Source organism: Corapipo altera, unplaced genomic scaffold, assembly GCF_003945725.1.
Source record: "Corapipo altera isolate COAL_440 unplaced genomic scaffold, ASM394572v1 69, whole genome shotgun sequence".
In the NCBI taxonomy this organism is placed as follows: Eukaryota; Metazoa; Chordata; class Aves; order Passeriformes; family Pipridae; genus Corapipo; species Corapipo altera.
Genome location: NW_020884908.1, coordinates 2,745,655 through 2,760,461, shown reverse-complemented (window position 1 = coordinate 2,760,461; position 14,807 = coordinate 2,745,655). Strand labels below are relative to the sequence as shown.

At 42.7% G+C, this 14,807-nt stretch overlaps 1 protein-coding gene across 1 annotated transcript in view; it reads right to left on the bottom strand.

Annotated features, from left to right (window-relative positions):
* Positions 1-14,807, bottom strand: part of AFF1 (AF4/FMR2 family member 1) — a 75,737-nt gene that overhangs the window by 15,233 nt on the left and 45,697 nt on the right. Inside the window, exons 4-11 of the mRNA XM_027652786.1 lie at positions 11,399-11,443; positions 10,264-10,350; positions 9,623-9,659; positions 9,216-9,267; positions 4,673-4,727; positions 4,504-4,541; positions 2,921-3,077; positions 809-1,687 (exon numbers count right to left, since the gene is read on the bottom strand). Coding sequence (XP_027508587.1) covers positions 809-1,687; positions 2,921-3,077; positions 4,504-4,541; positions 4,673-4,727; positions 9,216-9,267; positions 9,623-9,659; positions 10,264-10,350; positions 11,399-11,443 — 1,350 coding nt within the window. The remainder of the gene's footprint in view (positions 1-808; positions 1,688-2,920; positions 3,078-4,503; positions 4,542-4,672; positions 4,728-9,215; positions 9,268-9,622; positions 9,660-10,263; positions 10,351-11,398; positions 11,444-14,807) is intronic.

The following is a 14,807-nucleotide window of genomic DNA, read 5'->3' as shown; positions in this document are numbered from 1 at the left end:
GAGCCTGGTCCAGTTAAAAGTCTGCATTTCCAGAAAAGCAAAAGGCACAAGGCCATTGCCATCACCTCTGGCAATAACATAGTTCCCACCTGCAGAATTCATCCCTCCTGCAAGCAATCACAACTGCTTCATGGAAATAAATGACTTCACACAGGAAAAGACTACATTACTTAGACTGAGGCTGCACGGCTCAAAGCAGCAGAAGGTGCACCCATGGGCAAAACTGAAAATCACAGACCAGAGTGTCCTGGGTCAGTTCTCTCTCTTGGCACTCCACAAACTGCAGGCTGGGTGCTCTCCCAAAACAGACTAAATGCATAGTGCAGGTGACTGCACAGACCAGGACGCTGCTTTTAATGGAGTGGCATGGGGAGGGGCCACCACTGCCCTGCAAAGCTCTTGCTTGGGTTGAAAGCCAGAGAAACCCACCAACACTGTCAGGGGGCTGGTCAGCCACATGCTGACATAGCCTGCTGCTGAAAGCTTCTCCAACGAAGGAAGGCTGAGGTTTTGTTGTCTGAGAAAACTAGGATTTTAAAAAAAAACACAGCAAAAAATACTTTAAAATACCAAAGCATGTTAGACAGCTGACAGGGTTTTTCATTCACTCAAGAGGGAATTTGAAACCAACAAGCAATTGCAGACAGTTTTGATCCACATTCTCCTTAGAAGTGTGTTAACAGTTTCATAGGAGGAGGATAATGGCTCATTATAACTATCATCACAGGTATGAAGTGAAAACTCCACAGAGGTTTTTGAAACACCACCTTGGTTCTGGTACAAACACACCTTCCTCTCCACCTCTCACCTTCCTCTTTTGAAGGGACTCCTCAGGAGTGTCTGTGGCTTTCCTCTTCAAGTCCTGCTTTCTTGGACTAGGGAGGTCCTTGGTCTCTGTTCTCTTCTGGTGTCGGTCTTTCCTGGGGGGTTGAGGGACTTTTGCCAGGTGACAGAGATCTATTTTCACCACAAGGCGGTGAAGGGTTGGGGGGTCCCTCACTGGTGAGAGTAACTTCTCCCCGAGAGGCAAAGGCAGTTTTTCCTTGTGCAAATCCTGAGGCCTGTGGCTGCTGGTCCTGATTGGGGTTGTGCCCTGGCCTTGAGGAAGGGGAATGAGAGTATCACATGTCTGGGCATCTTCCATGAGCTTGGGGTCCAAGAAGGATTTGGCGTTGGCCTGGTGGGAGCCCTTGTGCTTTCTCTTCTCAAAGGGCTCCTGAGGTGCTGACTTCAGGTCTTTTCTGTCAGTGGATTTTGGCTTGATTATTTTTTTGACTTTCGGCTTGTCCTTGGAAGACTGGTCTCTGATCTCCAAAGGACCAGGGTCACTCTCCACCTTCAGGCCTCTCTTGGACCCCTCATGCACCAGGGGCTTGCTGGGCCTTTTGATACCTACAGTCTGTCTGGGCGAGGGCTCCTCGGTGGGAACAGGGGGCTTCTGGCAGTTGCGTTTTGTTGGAAGATGAGTGTCCCGAGGAGCCCTGGCCACTTGGCTCTTGTGATGAGGCTCCCTTGGCTCAGTGTGCCTATGGGAGGAATTGCTGCTGAAGCCCTGTTCCTGCTTCTTGCCCTCCTCATGTCCATCCCCACAGGAAATTTCACTGAGACTCTCTGTTGGCACTGCTGGTGGGTTCACCTTGGTCAGCCAGTTGTCGAGCTGCCACTTATTAGAAGTTGGTGGCTCGGGCTGCAGACAAAAAGAGAAAGGAAGGATTCAAGACTGATGCCCTTATGAGCTGTTTCCATCCTAGCACAGTTTACCAGAGCCCAGAGACTATTGCCTGTAGGCCTTAAAGTGTATAATTTTGCACAAGAACTGACTATAAACAAACTGGCCACATACACTAACTTGATCTAGAGCATCATGGATGGACAGCTTGCTGAATAAAAAAAAAGGATAAAATGGTCAATGGCAAATAGCTAGGAGGGTCTTAAAACTTAGTATTTTTAGGAAAACCAGGCAGAATTTGGTAAAAGAGGAGAAGTATAATATCTGTTTCCTTCCAAAGACACTCACATTGCAGTGGGCAAAGTCTGTAACTGAACTGGAGGGTAAAGAGTATTGGGGCAAGACGGAAAGATAGGCCTTCTCAAAGGTTATTTTCAGCACATAAAATTCTCCTTGTTCATGCACTTCTAAGGTAAAAGAAAAGAAAGCTAGAACTGGGGCAGGGGAGGAGAAATAAATTACAAGTTTTCTGGCCCTTGTTAAGAGTACTTCAGAATTGCCAGTATATCGGTTTACATCAGCTGTGGTCTGCATATATAACCATGCACTTCCCACTGGCCTAAGAATGTTTTGCAAGCTGGAGGAACTGTCTGAAAGCAGGGGACATGAGCACTTCTGCAGCACATTTCTAAAAAAATGCATGATCTCAACTACGAAACTTTAAGATACCAATTTCTGTTGGTCTGCTTTCCCCAATAAAACCCTCAGAAATGCCAGTGCAGCACTATCCAAGCCAAATTCAACAGAAGCAAGACTAAGCACATTCCAGCCCTTCCTGCAGGTCTGATCCCTTCAGCTGTGACCTGGGAGAAGTTGAATCTGTCACTCAGGCACAGGAGCTGCAGAAACAACCCAATGCCTTGGCACCCAGAAATGCTGCAGACACCCCAGGCCAGCCATGCTTCTCATCTGCAACTCGCTTGTGTCTTGCCAGTGAGTGCTAGACAATGATGCCAAAGGAGAAGGGAGAATACTTCAAGGTTAGGCATCTGAAAGTCTAATTACGTTGTTACTAAGAGTTATTTAATCGAAAACCTCTAGAAGGAAGCAAAGGGCAAGAAAAGTATGGTGATGCAGCAAAAATGTCAAGGGGGTACCCAAGCAATTACAGTGTTTTTGTCCTGACTGCACTGAGACAGCAGAGAGGCAGGAGGCTTTGTTAAGCAGTCTCTAGGTTCTATTTGCATTCACCTCGGGTGCTGGTGCTCTTGAAGGGTCGTTCACTTCACTGTCACTGGAGTGGCTCTCTGTCTCCGAGTCTGAGGAGCTCTCTGAGTCACTGGTGCTCCCTGACTCTGAGCTGCTGGAATGTGCTGATGCCACGCTCTTGGGCTGAGACTGTAAGGAACTGCAAGGCCACCATGAGACAAAATTAGAAAGCAGCATGGGTGAAGGTTACTTACTTACTACATTGACATGTCAGTATTCAAAAATAAAACTGAAACCCCGTGTTTTGGCACTGAGACTAGAGGGAGAAGGCCAGAGGAACATACTGTCACACTCAAAAAATAAAGAACTGGAATAAAAAAATCACTGGAAATAATAAAACCTTCAACTCCAGCCCAGCCAAACATGTAAACAGGATGCCACTGCTACAATGCAAAGCTTCATTTAGCAAAGCAAATTTTAAAAACCCGTCAAAAGTGACCAGTGCTTTTTCTGAAAGTCCCAACCCACAAAATGAAAAATTTCCAAAGAAGGTGAACAAGACAGAAACATATACTCCAGGATGGTTTCTGGTTTTTCTATTCATCCCCCTGAAGTTTTCACTTCTACATTTGTTTTACTTGGTCAAGCTGCTGTAACCACTTCATTAACAGTCACACCAAGCAGCAGCATTTCTTGCAACACCCTCCTCTAATCAAGTATTTTCCTCCACTGACAATGGGAGAGGATGGAACTGAGGGAAAGCTGTCACTTTTATGCATAGCTTTTTTTTTTTTTTGCAATGTGCTTACAAAATTAAAATATTGATTTTTTAAATTTTTTTTTTTTTTTACTTTGCAAATGGTTTCCCCACATTAGTATCAACACACTTGTATGATTTTGAGGCATGCTCCTTGCTGATCCAAGACTGGTGTCGTGAGAACACTCCTATTTTAAGAGTTTGCAGACACACAGATTGTGCCAAAAATCAGTGTGCTCTTCTGCAAGTCTGACTTTGTAGGTCATTATCATGTGCTTGAAGAATACAGATATCAAGCCAAAAATGTATGTCAGGGTTCTCCCACAGGAAAAATTCTGGGCTTCTCCACCTTTTTTCCTCTAATGCTGGCATGCAGTTTTCAGTCTACCTTGAATATTGCTTCTGACCAACAATACACGGCAGGAACTGCTTACAATCTGCTGCCTTATCAGGAGCTGAAACAGTTTCAATGAGTTTTTCTAATCCACTTGGCTGTTTTGTGCTTCTTTATGAACTACACCTGGACTTGCACCTCTCACCCATCGCTACTACAACTGAAAATCCTTTCACCTCCAGTGTGATCTGCATACACACAGGTGGAGGGGAAGAGGAAAAAAGAAGGGAGCAGTTGAGGAAATACAGTTCTGATTCATAGGCAAAATCCAGTATGAAATTAAATTATTCACTTCTAATTGGAGCTTTCCAGAAAATCCCACACACTTAAAGCTGACTTTCAACAGCAGCCAGAAACCAAAGCCCATAGCTACCAGAGAAAGCAGGAACCCTTACCCATCTACCCTATATACAGAAAGTAGTTTTGTTTTTCTCCTTATGTGGTCTAGTTAGTAGTTTGGCAACAAACCTGTACCTTGGAGGAGTAAGTGAAGATGGTGACTTTTCAACAACCTGTTTTGTTCACAAAAACAAAGAGGAGAGGGGGAGGAAAGGTTAGCTCAAGGAACTCAGAACAATGCAACAAGTGGTGATGATTTAAAGGGAAGTCTGTGTGCCTAGTGTATAAAACATCTAAAACCAACTTGGTCGTCACCACTCTCTTCACTATCACTGAGCTGCAGGTCGTCCTGGAGCATTCTGAAAGACAACCAGAAGGTAAATATCAGCCAAGGCAGACACATTTTCAAGTAGAAGACACTGAAAAATACTTGGTTTGTGTTTGCCAAAACAAATCAACCTCTCACGTAATTTCTGAACATGTGGCATGCTCGAACTACTAAAACCTGTCAACACCTGAATAAATGGTTAAAATGCCTTTTTTTTTTTCTTTTTTACTCTGTTTTTCTATTGATGTTGGGATATTTTGCAATGGAGGCCCATAGCAATGGCTGCCATCTACAGAAAACAAAGACCAAGTTTTGTGAGGGGAATCCTCTTCAGAGAAGGCTATCTAGCAGACTAGCACAGGGTGGAAGAAGTCTGAACCTTGTCCAGGAAGAGATTCTCACACTCTCAGCACACACTGGTTCCCCAAGGGACAGAAAGCATCGTCTTTGCACCAGAAGCTGTGCATGTTCACACTCTCTGCACTCAGGGGTTGCGAATATTTCTCCTGTCACAGGGGTTCTCGTTTTGCTGCTGAAGTCTCCAATCACACATACATGAGTAAATGCCAAGGTCAAGCCCACCTCCTATTTCTTCTCTGCACAATGAACTTTATGCTCCTGCACATCCTAGCAGTAACTGTACCGTTGAGCAGTTTGGATACCCAAAGCAGTTTACAACTGGGGAGGTATGAGCTCTGTTTTACTACTGCTGGCAAAGAGAGCAGGCTGCCTGCAAATGCTCCCAAAAATATCACTTAGTTCTCTGCCTGTAGGTGGTAACTACTGTAGCAATTTCAGTATATTACTAAGGTCCTTATAAGGCTAAAAGGGAAGGATTTTTAGGAAGGGACCCAAAGTTCTCCCATATTGTTATCCCCCTCTTTGGCAATCATGCAGGCATCCCAAAAGGATGTTGGAAAACAGTTAGGCAAAACTCTTGCTATTCAAAAGTATAGTTATTCAAATCTTGAAACTTCTCAACTCAGAGAATTATTCAAGTGCCCTTCTAAAAATTGGATAAAAAGCTTTGGAACTGAGGTAGGGATTTAAATCAATCAGGTCAAAATTCTGTTTATTTCAACCTCATTTCAAACTAAGAAGTTTCTCACAGAGAGCCCTTATGGTTAAATAAGAAAAACAAGCCTGCAACTCCTCATGACAATATGTTTTAGAGCAAGAAAACAAATATAAATGATGCCCAGTGAACTACATCACACTGGAAAAAGGCGGAGAAAGTTGGTGCTTGCTTTGTTCAGGCGTTTTGACTGTCATTCCCCTGTGACTAGGCTTTATTGCTTCATTTCCTCGCACACCTTCTCAGTGGAAATCACCTCTTGTCTCTTCTTTTAGAGTAAACACTGAAGGAAAGCGCTATGAGACACCATCTTGGAAAACCAGACCCCTGAATTTCCTACAGAATGCAAAGAGCTCACAGCCTACAAAAATCCTGCACTAGAGCGGGCTAGAGCCAAAGCTCACTGCCAGATAGATGAGGCACAAAAAGGAAAAAAAGAACAGTAACAATACAGACACTCTCCACACTTCTGGGCAGTTTGGCCAAATGTCTACTGGTGTCTCAATGAATTCTTTTTATTTTCTTTTACAACTCCTTAGGGCTTGCTAAAATGTTCTGAAAGTGGGTTTGGTTGGGTTTGGTTTGTTTTGTTCTGCTTTAAGACATCGTGGACTACAGATTTATTTCCTTTAGAGGTAAGAGGATAACCACAGAATCATAGAATTTTTTGGGTTGGAAGGGACCTTAAAGATCAGCTAGTTCCAACCCCCTGCCATGAACCGGGATGTACAAAGAAGCTACCTAGGTCTTCTTTTAAATCTGATTTAACAGTAATAAAATGCCCTTTCCGCAGGAGTTGCTGGCAAATAAAATGCATCAGCATAAAACAACACTGCAACTATTTAATTTAGGATCAAGGAAGAACAATAAAACTTCAAAAGTCATACTTTTTCAAGAATAGACAAAGCCACTTGCCCCAAAACAAGTTTCCAACAAATTGTTACCAGCCTAGTTAAAAAAAAAATAAAATCTGCCTTAATAATGCTTTAATTAGCTAACAGATTAATAGATGCCAAGTTTTCATTTGCAGGACCTGTTCATTTGCAGCTTATACACACACCATTAATCTCCCTGTAAAGCTATTTAAAAAGAGCTCTTTTAGAGAAAGAAGCAGCACAAAAATGAATATCATTTGCCAAATAACCCCACTGAAAGCACAGGCTGGGGTCCCCCTGCTAGCCAGGTTAAAGATGTATCATCAAGAATGAGCTGGCATCTCCCCTTTTAAAAGAAGGGCTGTTTTCATTCCAGTGCAGCCAGGTGCGAACTTCGGGGCTGCATCCAAGAATAAAAGCCATCTGGGAAACCCTTGCACGCTCTGAAAAGCTGAATGCTTAATTTGGGTGGACAGATGCCTTGGGATTTCAACTTCTAATTAACCAGCACAAATGCTGTTTGTTTTCAGCCAGCTACACTTTGCAACACAAGCTACTCCAGGCAGCTGAATTTCCAGACAGTCATGTGCGCTTTGAACAGCTAAGAAAGCCCAGCCCTGTTGTGCCATTGAAAACAAACACAGAAAAGAAGGGATGCATTGGTTCAAGGGAAAGATACAGAAGAAGTCCTTGGGCAAATCTCACTTGACTTCATTTTGGACATAAACCCAAGCCACTCTGTTTCTCCTGCTTCCACTGCCTTTGTCAGCTGTGGGTATGCACATCCCTGGCAGATGAGCGCTGGCTCTGAAGTGCCTGGCAAGGACCCTGAGCAGAGAGGGGATCTTGGTTAAGGAGAGAGCTACATACCATGCCAAATTTACAACTCTGGCCCCTTGGGCTAAGAAAGGAGTCTTTTCCAATTCTTGTCTACAGGAAAAGTTTATTCTCTCTCTGCTGCCTGGAAAACTGACTAAAGCACTAAAGAGATTTTTACAAGCAGCTCAAGAGTTGAAATAATGATGAAGGTCATACGGTAGCTGAGAAGGAGGACAGAGCCTCGAGAAGTTGAAACTACTAGTTTCAATTGTGCAAAGAAAATTTCCAGAAGTCATTCAGGAAGAGCAAGTTAGGCTGAAAGAAAGAGGAGCAAAATAAGGAATGGTTTAAGAGAGTAGTTGACTGCTTAACAAGACACTATCGCATACTCCCAGTGAGTAGGAGCTCCTCTGCATCATGCTGGAACAGTAGGAAAAGGGATATTTAACAGATCTTACAGAGCATGAATGCAAAACTCTACAATCTCAACCAAGATGGAGGCATGCTCTTCTCTCTTACTTGTGACTAGCCCAGTTTTGTTTTGTTTTTAATTAAATGATACACAATAAGGAAAAGGAGAACAAGTGGAATAAGCTTTGTAGTCTGTAGTTTGCAGCCTTCTATGGAACAACATACTACGGAGTAACATGAGATCTTTATGTATCACATGAACTGACAGGCATTTAATGGTTCAGCAATAGACCCCCGAGCCTTCCAGACACTGAAAGATTTCCATTTATCACTCAGGGCTCAGAACACATCAATGCTGCCATCTGGCCAGGTTAATCCTAAAAGACTAATGTCAGGCCACACAAAACTGCTTTCAAGCAACTTCTGTAATTAACCTAATTAATGAATAACCACTTTCACCTACAAGGACAGTACCAAGTTATTTTATCCAACAACAGAAAATTTTCTATTGAAGCAATAATTTATTAGTTGGCGCCTTCCTGCTTTGTAAAACTTTCATAGTGACTACGCTTAATTTTATATATATATACATACACACACACACACATAATAAAATACACTACAGAAATTTCATCTTCACCCCACTCTGCAACTAACTATGTTATTAGATTATAAATTGAGGGGTTTAGATAACCCATGCAAATTTTTTGTGGGTTTTTTTAAATAAAAATAAAATTAAGACAACACTTTTTAGAAAACTTTTCCTTGGGCAATTGCAGAAAATTATATCACACAGTTACTTTAAAATTTCACCTTAGTTTTTACAGTTTTTGTAGCTGCAGCTTTACTAGCCCTCCCAGGCTTCAAGATGATATCCAGAATCGATCAGATTCAGTTTGTATCCCTTATAATTTACAGTTGGATGCATTATTAGTAGGCTGAAGAGCACAAAAAGTGTGATATTAATCAGCCACATGTTAAAAGAACTAAAAAAACTTGAATCTGGTACATTAGTAGTTGTTTGTTTTTTAATATAGTTTTGTTTTGGTTTTAACACAGTCATCACAATCAGGACATGGTTTCATAGACTTGGCATTGTTAGGTTAAGGGTTGGGCTTGATGACCTAAAGGTCTTTTCCAACCTAAACCATTCTACGATTTCATCACAAAACAATAATGTTTCTGTCGGTGAAAATTCCCTGTATTGAAGTTTTCTAAGAAAAATCAGACTGATAAAACCCTTAATCTTCAGAATTGTCAAGTAACCCAAATTTTAGGTAATTCCAGGTTCTTTTAACTAACTGCACAGTAGAGCTAGGAACAGGATTTGGTTACTTACGATGTTCTTGGCTGAGAACTAGGTAATGTTTCTGAAGCTGTGCCATACTGCTCTGTAAATCAAAAATTAACAGGTTGGTTTTATTCGCCTCCCTTGTAGCCTATTTTACCTTATGGTCTCTGAGCACCAGATTAGACTAGTCACTTTCTTCTAGGACATAATTATTTGCCATTGAGATTATTCACCACTCTAAATGGGGTTTGTCCTCTGCTGAACTGTAGCCTTAATTTTTAGGTAATGAATGTATACTATCTCTTAAGCCATTTCTAAATTCATCACTGTTCAACAAAGCAAACTAAATCACGCCTGTTAATCAATATAAACATTTGACATTCTCCACAACATATAACACACAAAACTATCTGTCAATACACATATAACTGTGTTTTCTTTGGATTTCTACTTACTCTGATCCCGTGCTACAGATCCCTCAGGCTGCAATTCCTAGAAAGAAAGGATGAAGTGCAAATTGAGAATAAAGTAAATCAGCTGTCTTTTAACAGCAGCGTACTGATGATCTGTTTTCCATGTGTTACTTACTATAATAAATACTTTGACTAGCTTGTCAAAGTTTGACTTTGGAGTGTCCAATAGTCTAAGTTGGCCTACTGTAGCTTAGCATGGACAGAAATGATACATGCTACTGCCACCAAAAATGTGTTGCTAGCACATTATGGGCATGTGCATTTTTTAAGAAATATTTAAAAAAATGTTATAAGAGCTGCCAAACACTTCTGTTTAACACAGTCAGCAAATATTTCCATTGACAATAAAGATAAAATATATTTTGTGCTTCAGCAGAGATACTTAAAATGTTTCTGAAAAGCAGTTACATTTGAAGACCACAATTACAACAAATGTCTAAGTTGATTAAGCATTTTTTATTCATCCCTGTTGTCCTTTTAATTTATCTGACTTCTGAAGATAATACCTCCTAACAGCCTTTATCTATGAAAGGGGGCCAGATGAATCAGATGAAAACACATGCAAGAGCCAGAAAGCTCTCTTCTAGTTTATCAAAAGTCCTGGCAAAAAGAAGATGTTTTACCTTTGCTGGGAATGGAAATTTGGAAGGCTCTGCTTTAGTAGGAGTATTAAGAGCTGTCAGGGGAGGCGGCCATGATCGAGTCATTTCCTGGAAAGAGATTGAGAAGAAGAGTTATCAGGACTTTTGCTGGTAGACACAGAGGAAGCTTCACACTTCAGAAGTCATATGGATCTACCTCTTGATGTATTTGTACACGCTTCTCCATGGTTACTACAAAAACAGTGATATGCATTCCTAACATGCAAGAACGCAGGTTGCCTGGTGAAACACAAAAGGATGCTGGACTTCCAGCTGGAGTCCTCACACTGCAATTCCAACCAGCACACACCAGACAGCAAGCACCTGTGCACAGCTCCCCTTCAACTAAAACACTGCCCCAACAACAGCTTCTTGAGAGCAATCAAGGCATCAAGACTTTGCAACCTGAAGCAACAGTGAGGGAAGTGAATTGCAGAAACCAAACACCTCCACTAGGACTTCAGGTCTCAGAATAGCATCTGACATCAAGGAACTGTCTACTCGGGATCAGCACCACTGGCTTGGGAATCACAGGGCATTTTCACACTGTGCACAGGGAAGGGGTGACATGGACTCAGACCCAGGCACTGGGAGCCTGTGTGCTGCTCACAGAGCCAGCTCAGACACCAGGTTACAGTTTTGCATCAGACCTGGCTTGGCTTCGCACGAGTGGACTGGAATTCCAGGGAAGGGGCAGCAGCAGTGCCATCCACAGGTGGGTGCAAGGACTCGGGTGTGTGGTCCTGCTCAGGGCCACGCTGCTGGCGCTGGCAGCACGGACACGAGGCAGTGTGTCCAGTGCCTTGGGTGGAAGGGCACTCAGGAAAGGCAACCCCTGACTTGAGGACAGAGCAGATCTGTCAGTCTCACATGCCTTGTCAGTGTGGCTCTTGAACTGCACTAGACTGTATTACACTCATACACAGAGAAAGGTTATCTTATAACTCCAGCTGTATCTGAGGCCAACTTTTACCTTTAGTGCTCCTTAGTACACCAAAATACACTTTTAGCAATGGCAACAACCATCAAGTGAACAGAAGCACCCATTTTCCCCATCCATTACTTTAATGCATACAAAATATGTGCAAACAGAGATCTACTATTTAAGAGCACCTACCCTCAAAATTTCTTCAATGGACTGCACATCAATGGAGTTGGTTTGCTGAAACAAGAAAGAGGGAAGCAGCATGAGTTTGTTTGTGTTTTTTACCAACTGACATGTGACAAGCAGGTACTTGGTGAAGATTTGCTTAGCAACAGCTCTATAAATTTCATGGAAGTCCATTAATAATAAAATGCCAGTAAGGATTAAAAGCCCCATCAGAAGGGCAGTTAATAATGCACTTCTAAGAAGCCTCTTGTTTTCAAGTCTTGAATAGAAGATATGGTCTAATAAAGATGAAAAAGAAAGCGAAACAGAGCTCATTAAGCAATGGTGTTCATTCAGCTGACAGGATTCCCCTTGTTTCATGATGTGCATTATTCTATGCATCCATGTGTACTCAGCAGAAAAAGAAGCCAGTATAAAGTCCTAAGCTTGAAGAAGACAGAGTAGAGGTGGTTTTAAGTGGAGGAATCATGCACCAGGCCCTTGAATTCCAGCTCTTGGACTCATGGGAACATCAACCGCCATTAAAAAATACAAAAGCAATACAATTTTAACTTGTGTAGTTTAGAATAAAACCTTGAACGCACTGCTGGGTAGAGGCAACATGGCAATTTCTGGAGAAGCCTGCAGATAGCACAGATCTGGATCAAGGGACTGCCCCTGTACCTCCCCCACCCATTTTGCTGGAGGCCAGGCAGTGACCACATACGCCTGCCTGGCAGAGGCCCCTGTTCCCCAGCACAAGCGTGGTGATGCCCTCTGAAGGGAGGCCAGCTCCCTGTGGTGCCCTGGCACTCCACCAAAGCCATCAGAACGGGACCAGGACACAGCACAGCAGCGCCTGCAGCTGCCTTCAACCAGGCTCACCAGCCAAGCTCTGGGGCAGAGTACAAAGCAACAGCAATGCTTATATCTGCCAGTTATTTAACAAACAGAAGACACTGCAGCTTGTGCAAACACATAAATCTGCTTTTAACATATCAGCAAACCCACTTACTGGCTCCTGGCAGGACACCCACCCGGCACACACGCGACACCTCTCATCAGAACCGTGGGTACTGCTGGGCAAGGCAGGGGCTGGGACAGGCACAACTAACACCTCCTGCTCCCCAGGCACGTGGGCAGGAGGGCAATGGCATTTGCCAAGCTACCAGTGGTAAAAGGAGAAGGGAGTGTCAAGTTGCTTTTGGCATTGAATAATGCTGAAACCAGTCTGACTCCTCAATCCCAAAGTTAAACATTCTGATAATGAGATGTAGACCTGATAAAGTACCTGATAAAGGAACAAACAAGTGATACTACTAATAACTTATCTAAAGCTGCTGAGTTGGCCAGAAGACATCTGACTGACAGTGAAACACTTTATACTATAAAAGCCCAATTCCAAATGTTAACAGCAAGGTCTTCTAACATACCCCTTTTGGAGCATATGTGTGGAGATTCCTCCCTTGAGTGGGGATCCCCCTCAAGGTTACACCCTGGGGCTGAGCAAGAGCTTTGCCTATGGTCGTTAGTATGGGGCAGTAACATCAATCTCTACATAATAACTGTTTCTGCTGGCTTTAATACCATCACTTTAATATAACTGCTTTAACATTGCTTCATGGTGCACTGTACTATACTAGCTGTTATAGCTCCTATACTGTGTAGCAAATAATTCTGATTAAACTCTTTTTGTCTAACCATTATTATAATAAATTATTTATATTTATATAAATATATCTGGTTTACCATCCTTAATCATGCAGGAGAAAGTTGTATAAAGGTTCAGTTACACCTATATAATCCTTCAGGCATAAACCATTGACAAAGGCTGGGGCTAAGACTGGATTCCAGCTGCATCCAGGCTCCTCTTTGGGAAGGAGTTTACTAAAAGGCAAAGGCCAGCAAGACTTATTCAGCTTAAAGAAAGAGGGCAGTAAGCTACAGGGCCCAGTCAGAAGGATCTTTCCCAGAACAAGGTACAGAGCAAAACAAACACTTCAATAAAGACAAAAAGTGTCATTCTTGGCCTTCTCACAGAAAGGCCACTCATCTGTTTCCCACATGCTGCACTATTTACATTGGAGGCAGAAGGGAGATAAGGAATGTCTTTTCCCTGCAATCTCATTTGTCTGAGTCTACATAAAGCTCTCATCAAGGCAGTGCTCGTTTGACAAAGATTCGACTTTTCTTCAGAAAATCACGGACAGAGAGATGTTTCTGACCTTACTCACCCAAACAAGCAGAAGCTGAGGCATGGCCAGATGAGTCACAGGAATGAAAGCAAGGCTTGCAGATGTGTCCCTGAGCAGGCAGGAGGAGGGGAAGGGGAGAACAAACAACAGGGAACTACCACATGGCAAGAGATAGGGATGCTTCATATCTCATAGTGCCAAAAAGGCACCTCTTTTTCTTTTTTCTTCCCAGCAAGTTTAGGTGGCTCAACCTAATTTACTTCTTAATTCACTAAGTGGTGAACAGCAGACACAGAAGCTTGCATCTTCCTGTACAGAAAAGCAGCACTCAACTAGTAGATTGCTTCAGAAATCCTGAGATATCCCATGAGAGCAACACAGTAAAAACCTTTCCCACAAAACAGATAAGAAATCAAGATCCTGTCTGGACAAGGTATTTGAAAACTCTCTCTGTAATGGATTGATTGCAAGAAATAAAAATCAGTTTACTTCACGTATTTCAGAAACTTAAGTTTTATGAGGTGATAAGTGATGACAAAAATGGATTCAATTAACCCAAGAATCAGAGCATATCTGCACCAGCCAGCCTGGATCTCTCTTATCCTTGCCAAACAACACAGACTCCTTCCTGAAGTTCTTCCTGATGAGTCTGAAGAGGCTTTGATGTCCATACAGGTTTACATACAGTGAGTATTTATCGTTCAATTGTCAGGAGGATTTATCGTAACACCTCCAAGAGCACTGTTCAGTGCCCCCAGTTCTTCACAGGTCCAGGGGCTTAGAAGAAACTGCTTTTTCTTTTTGTGGCACAAACTTTAAAGGAAAGCAAACACATGACACTGAACAAGTAGCACAAGTCTGCATTGGCAGCACAAGGGTCTCTACTTTTGTTGGGGTTTTTTAAGGCACCATTATCAAATACATGGTGAAATGATTGCTCTAGAGATTACAGTCACAGACCATCAGGGACACGCACAGTGCCAAAACCACATCAAAGCTGGTAAGAGTCATCTGACTGCACGGGGGAACACTCCACCAGGGAACACTCCTGCTCTCAGGTAGGACTGCAACTGTCATTTCCACCTCAAGCCTGCAGCCCAAACCCGTCCCTGTGCCCCAAAACTGTGGGGCACACCCCATTTCACTCCATCCCAGCTGCAGTGAATGTGGACTCCCTGTCATTTACAAAGCTGTTCATTCAGTGCTTGAAGGAGTTGAGCTTTTCTGCATGCTGAGTAATT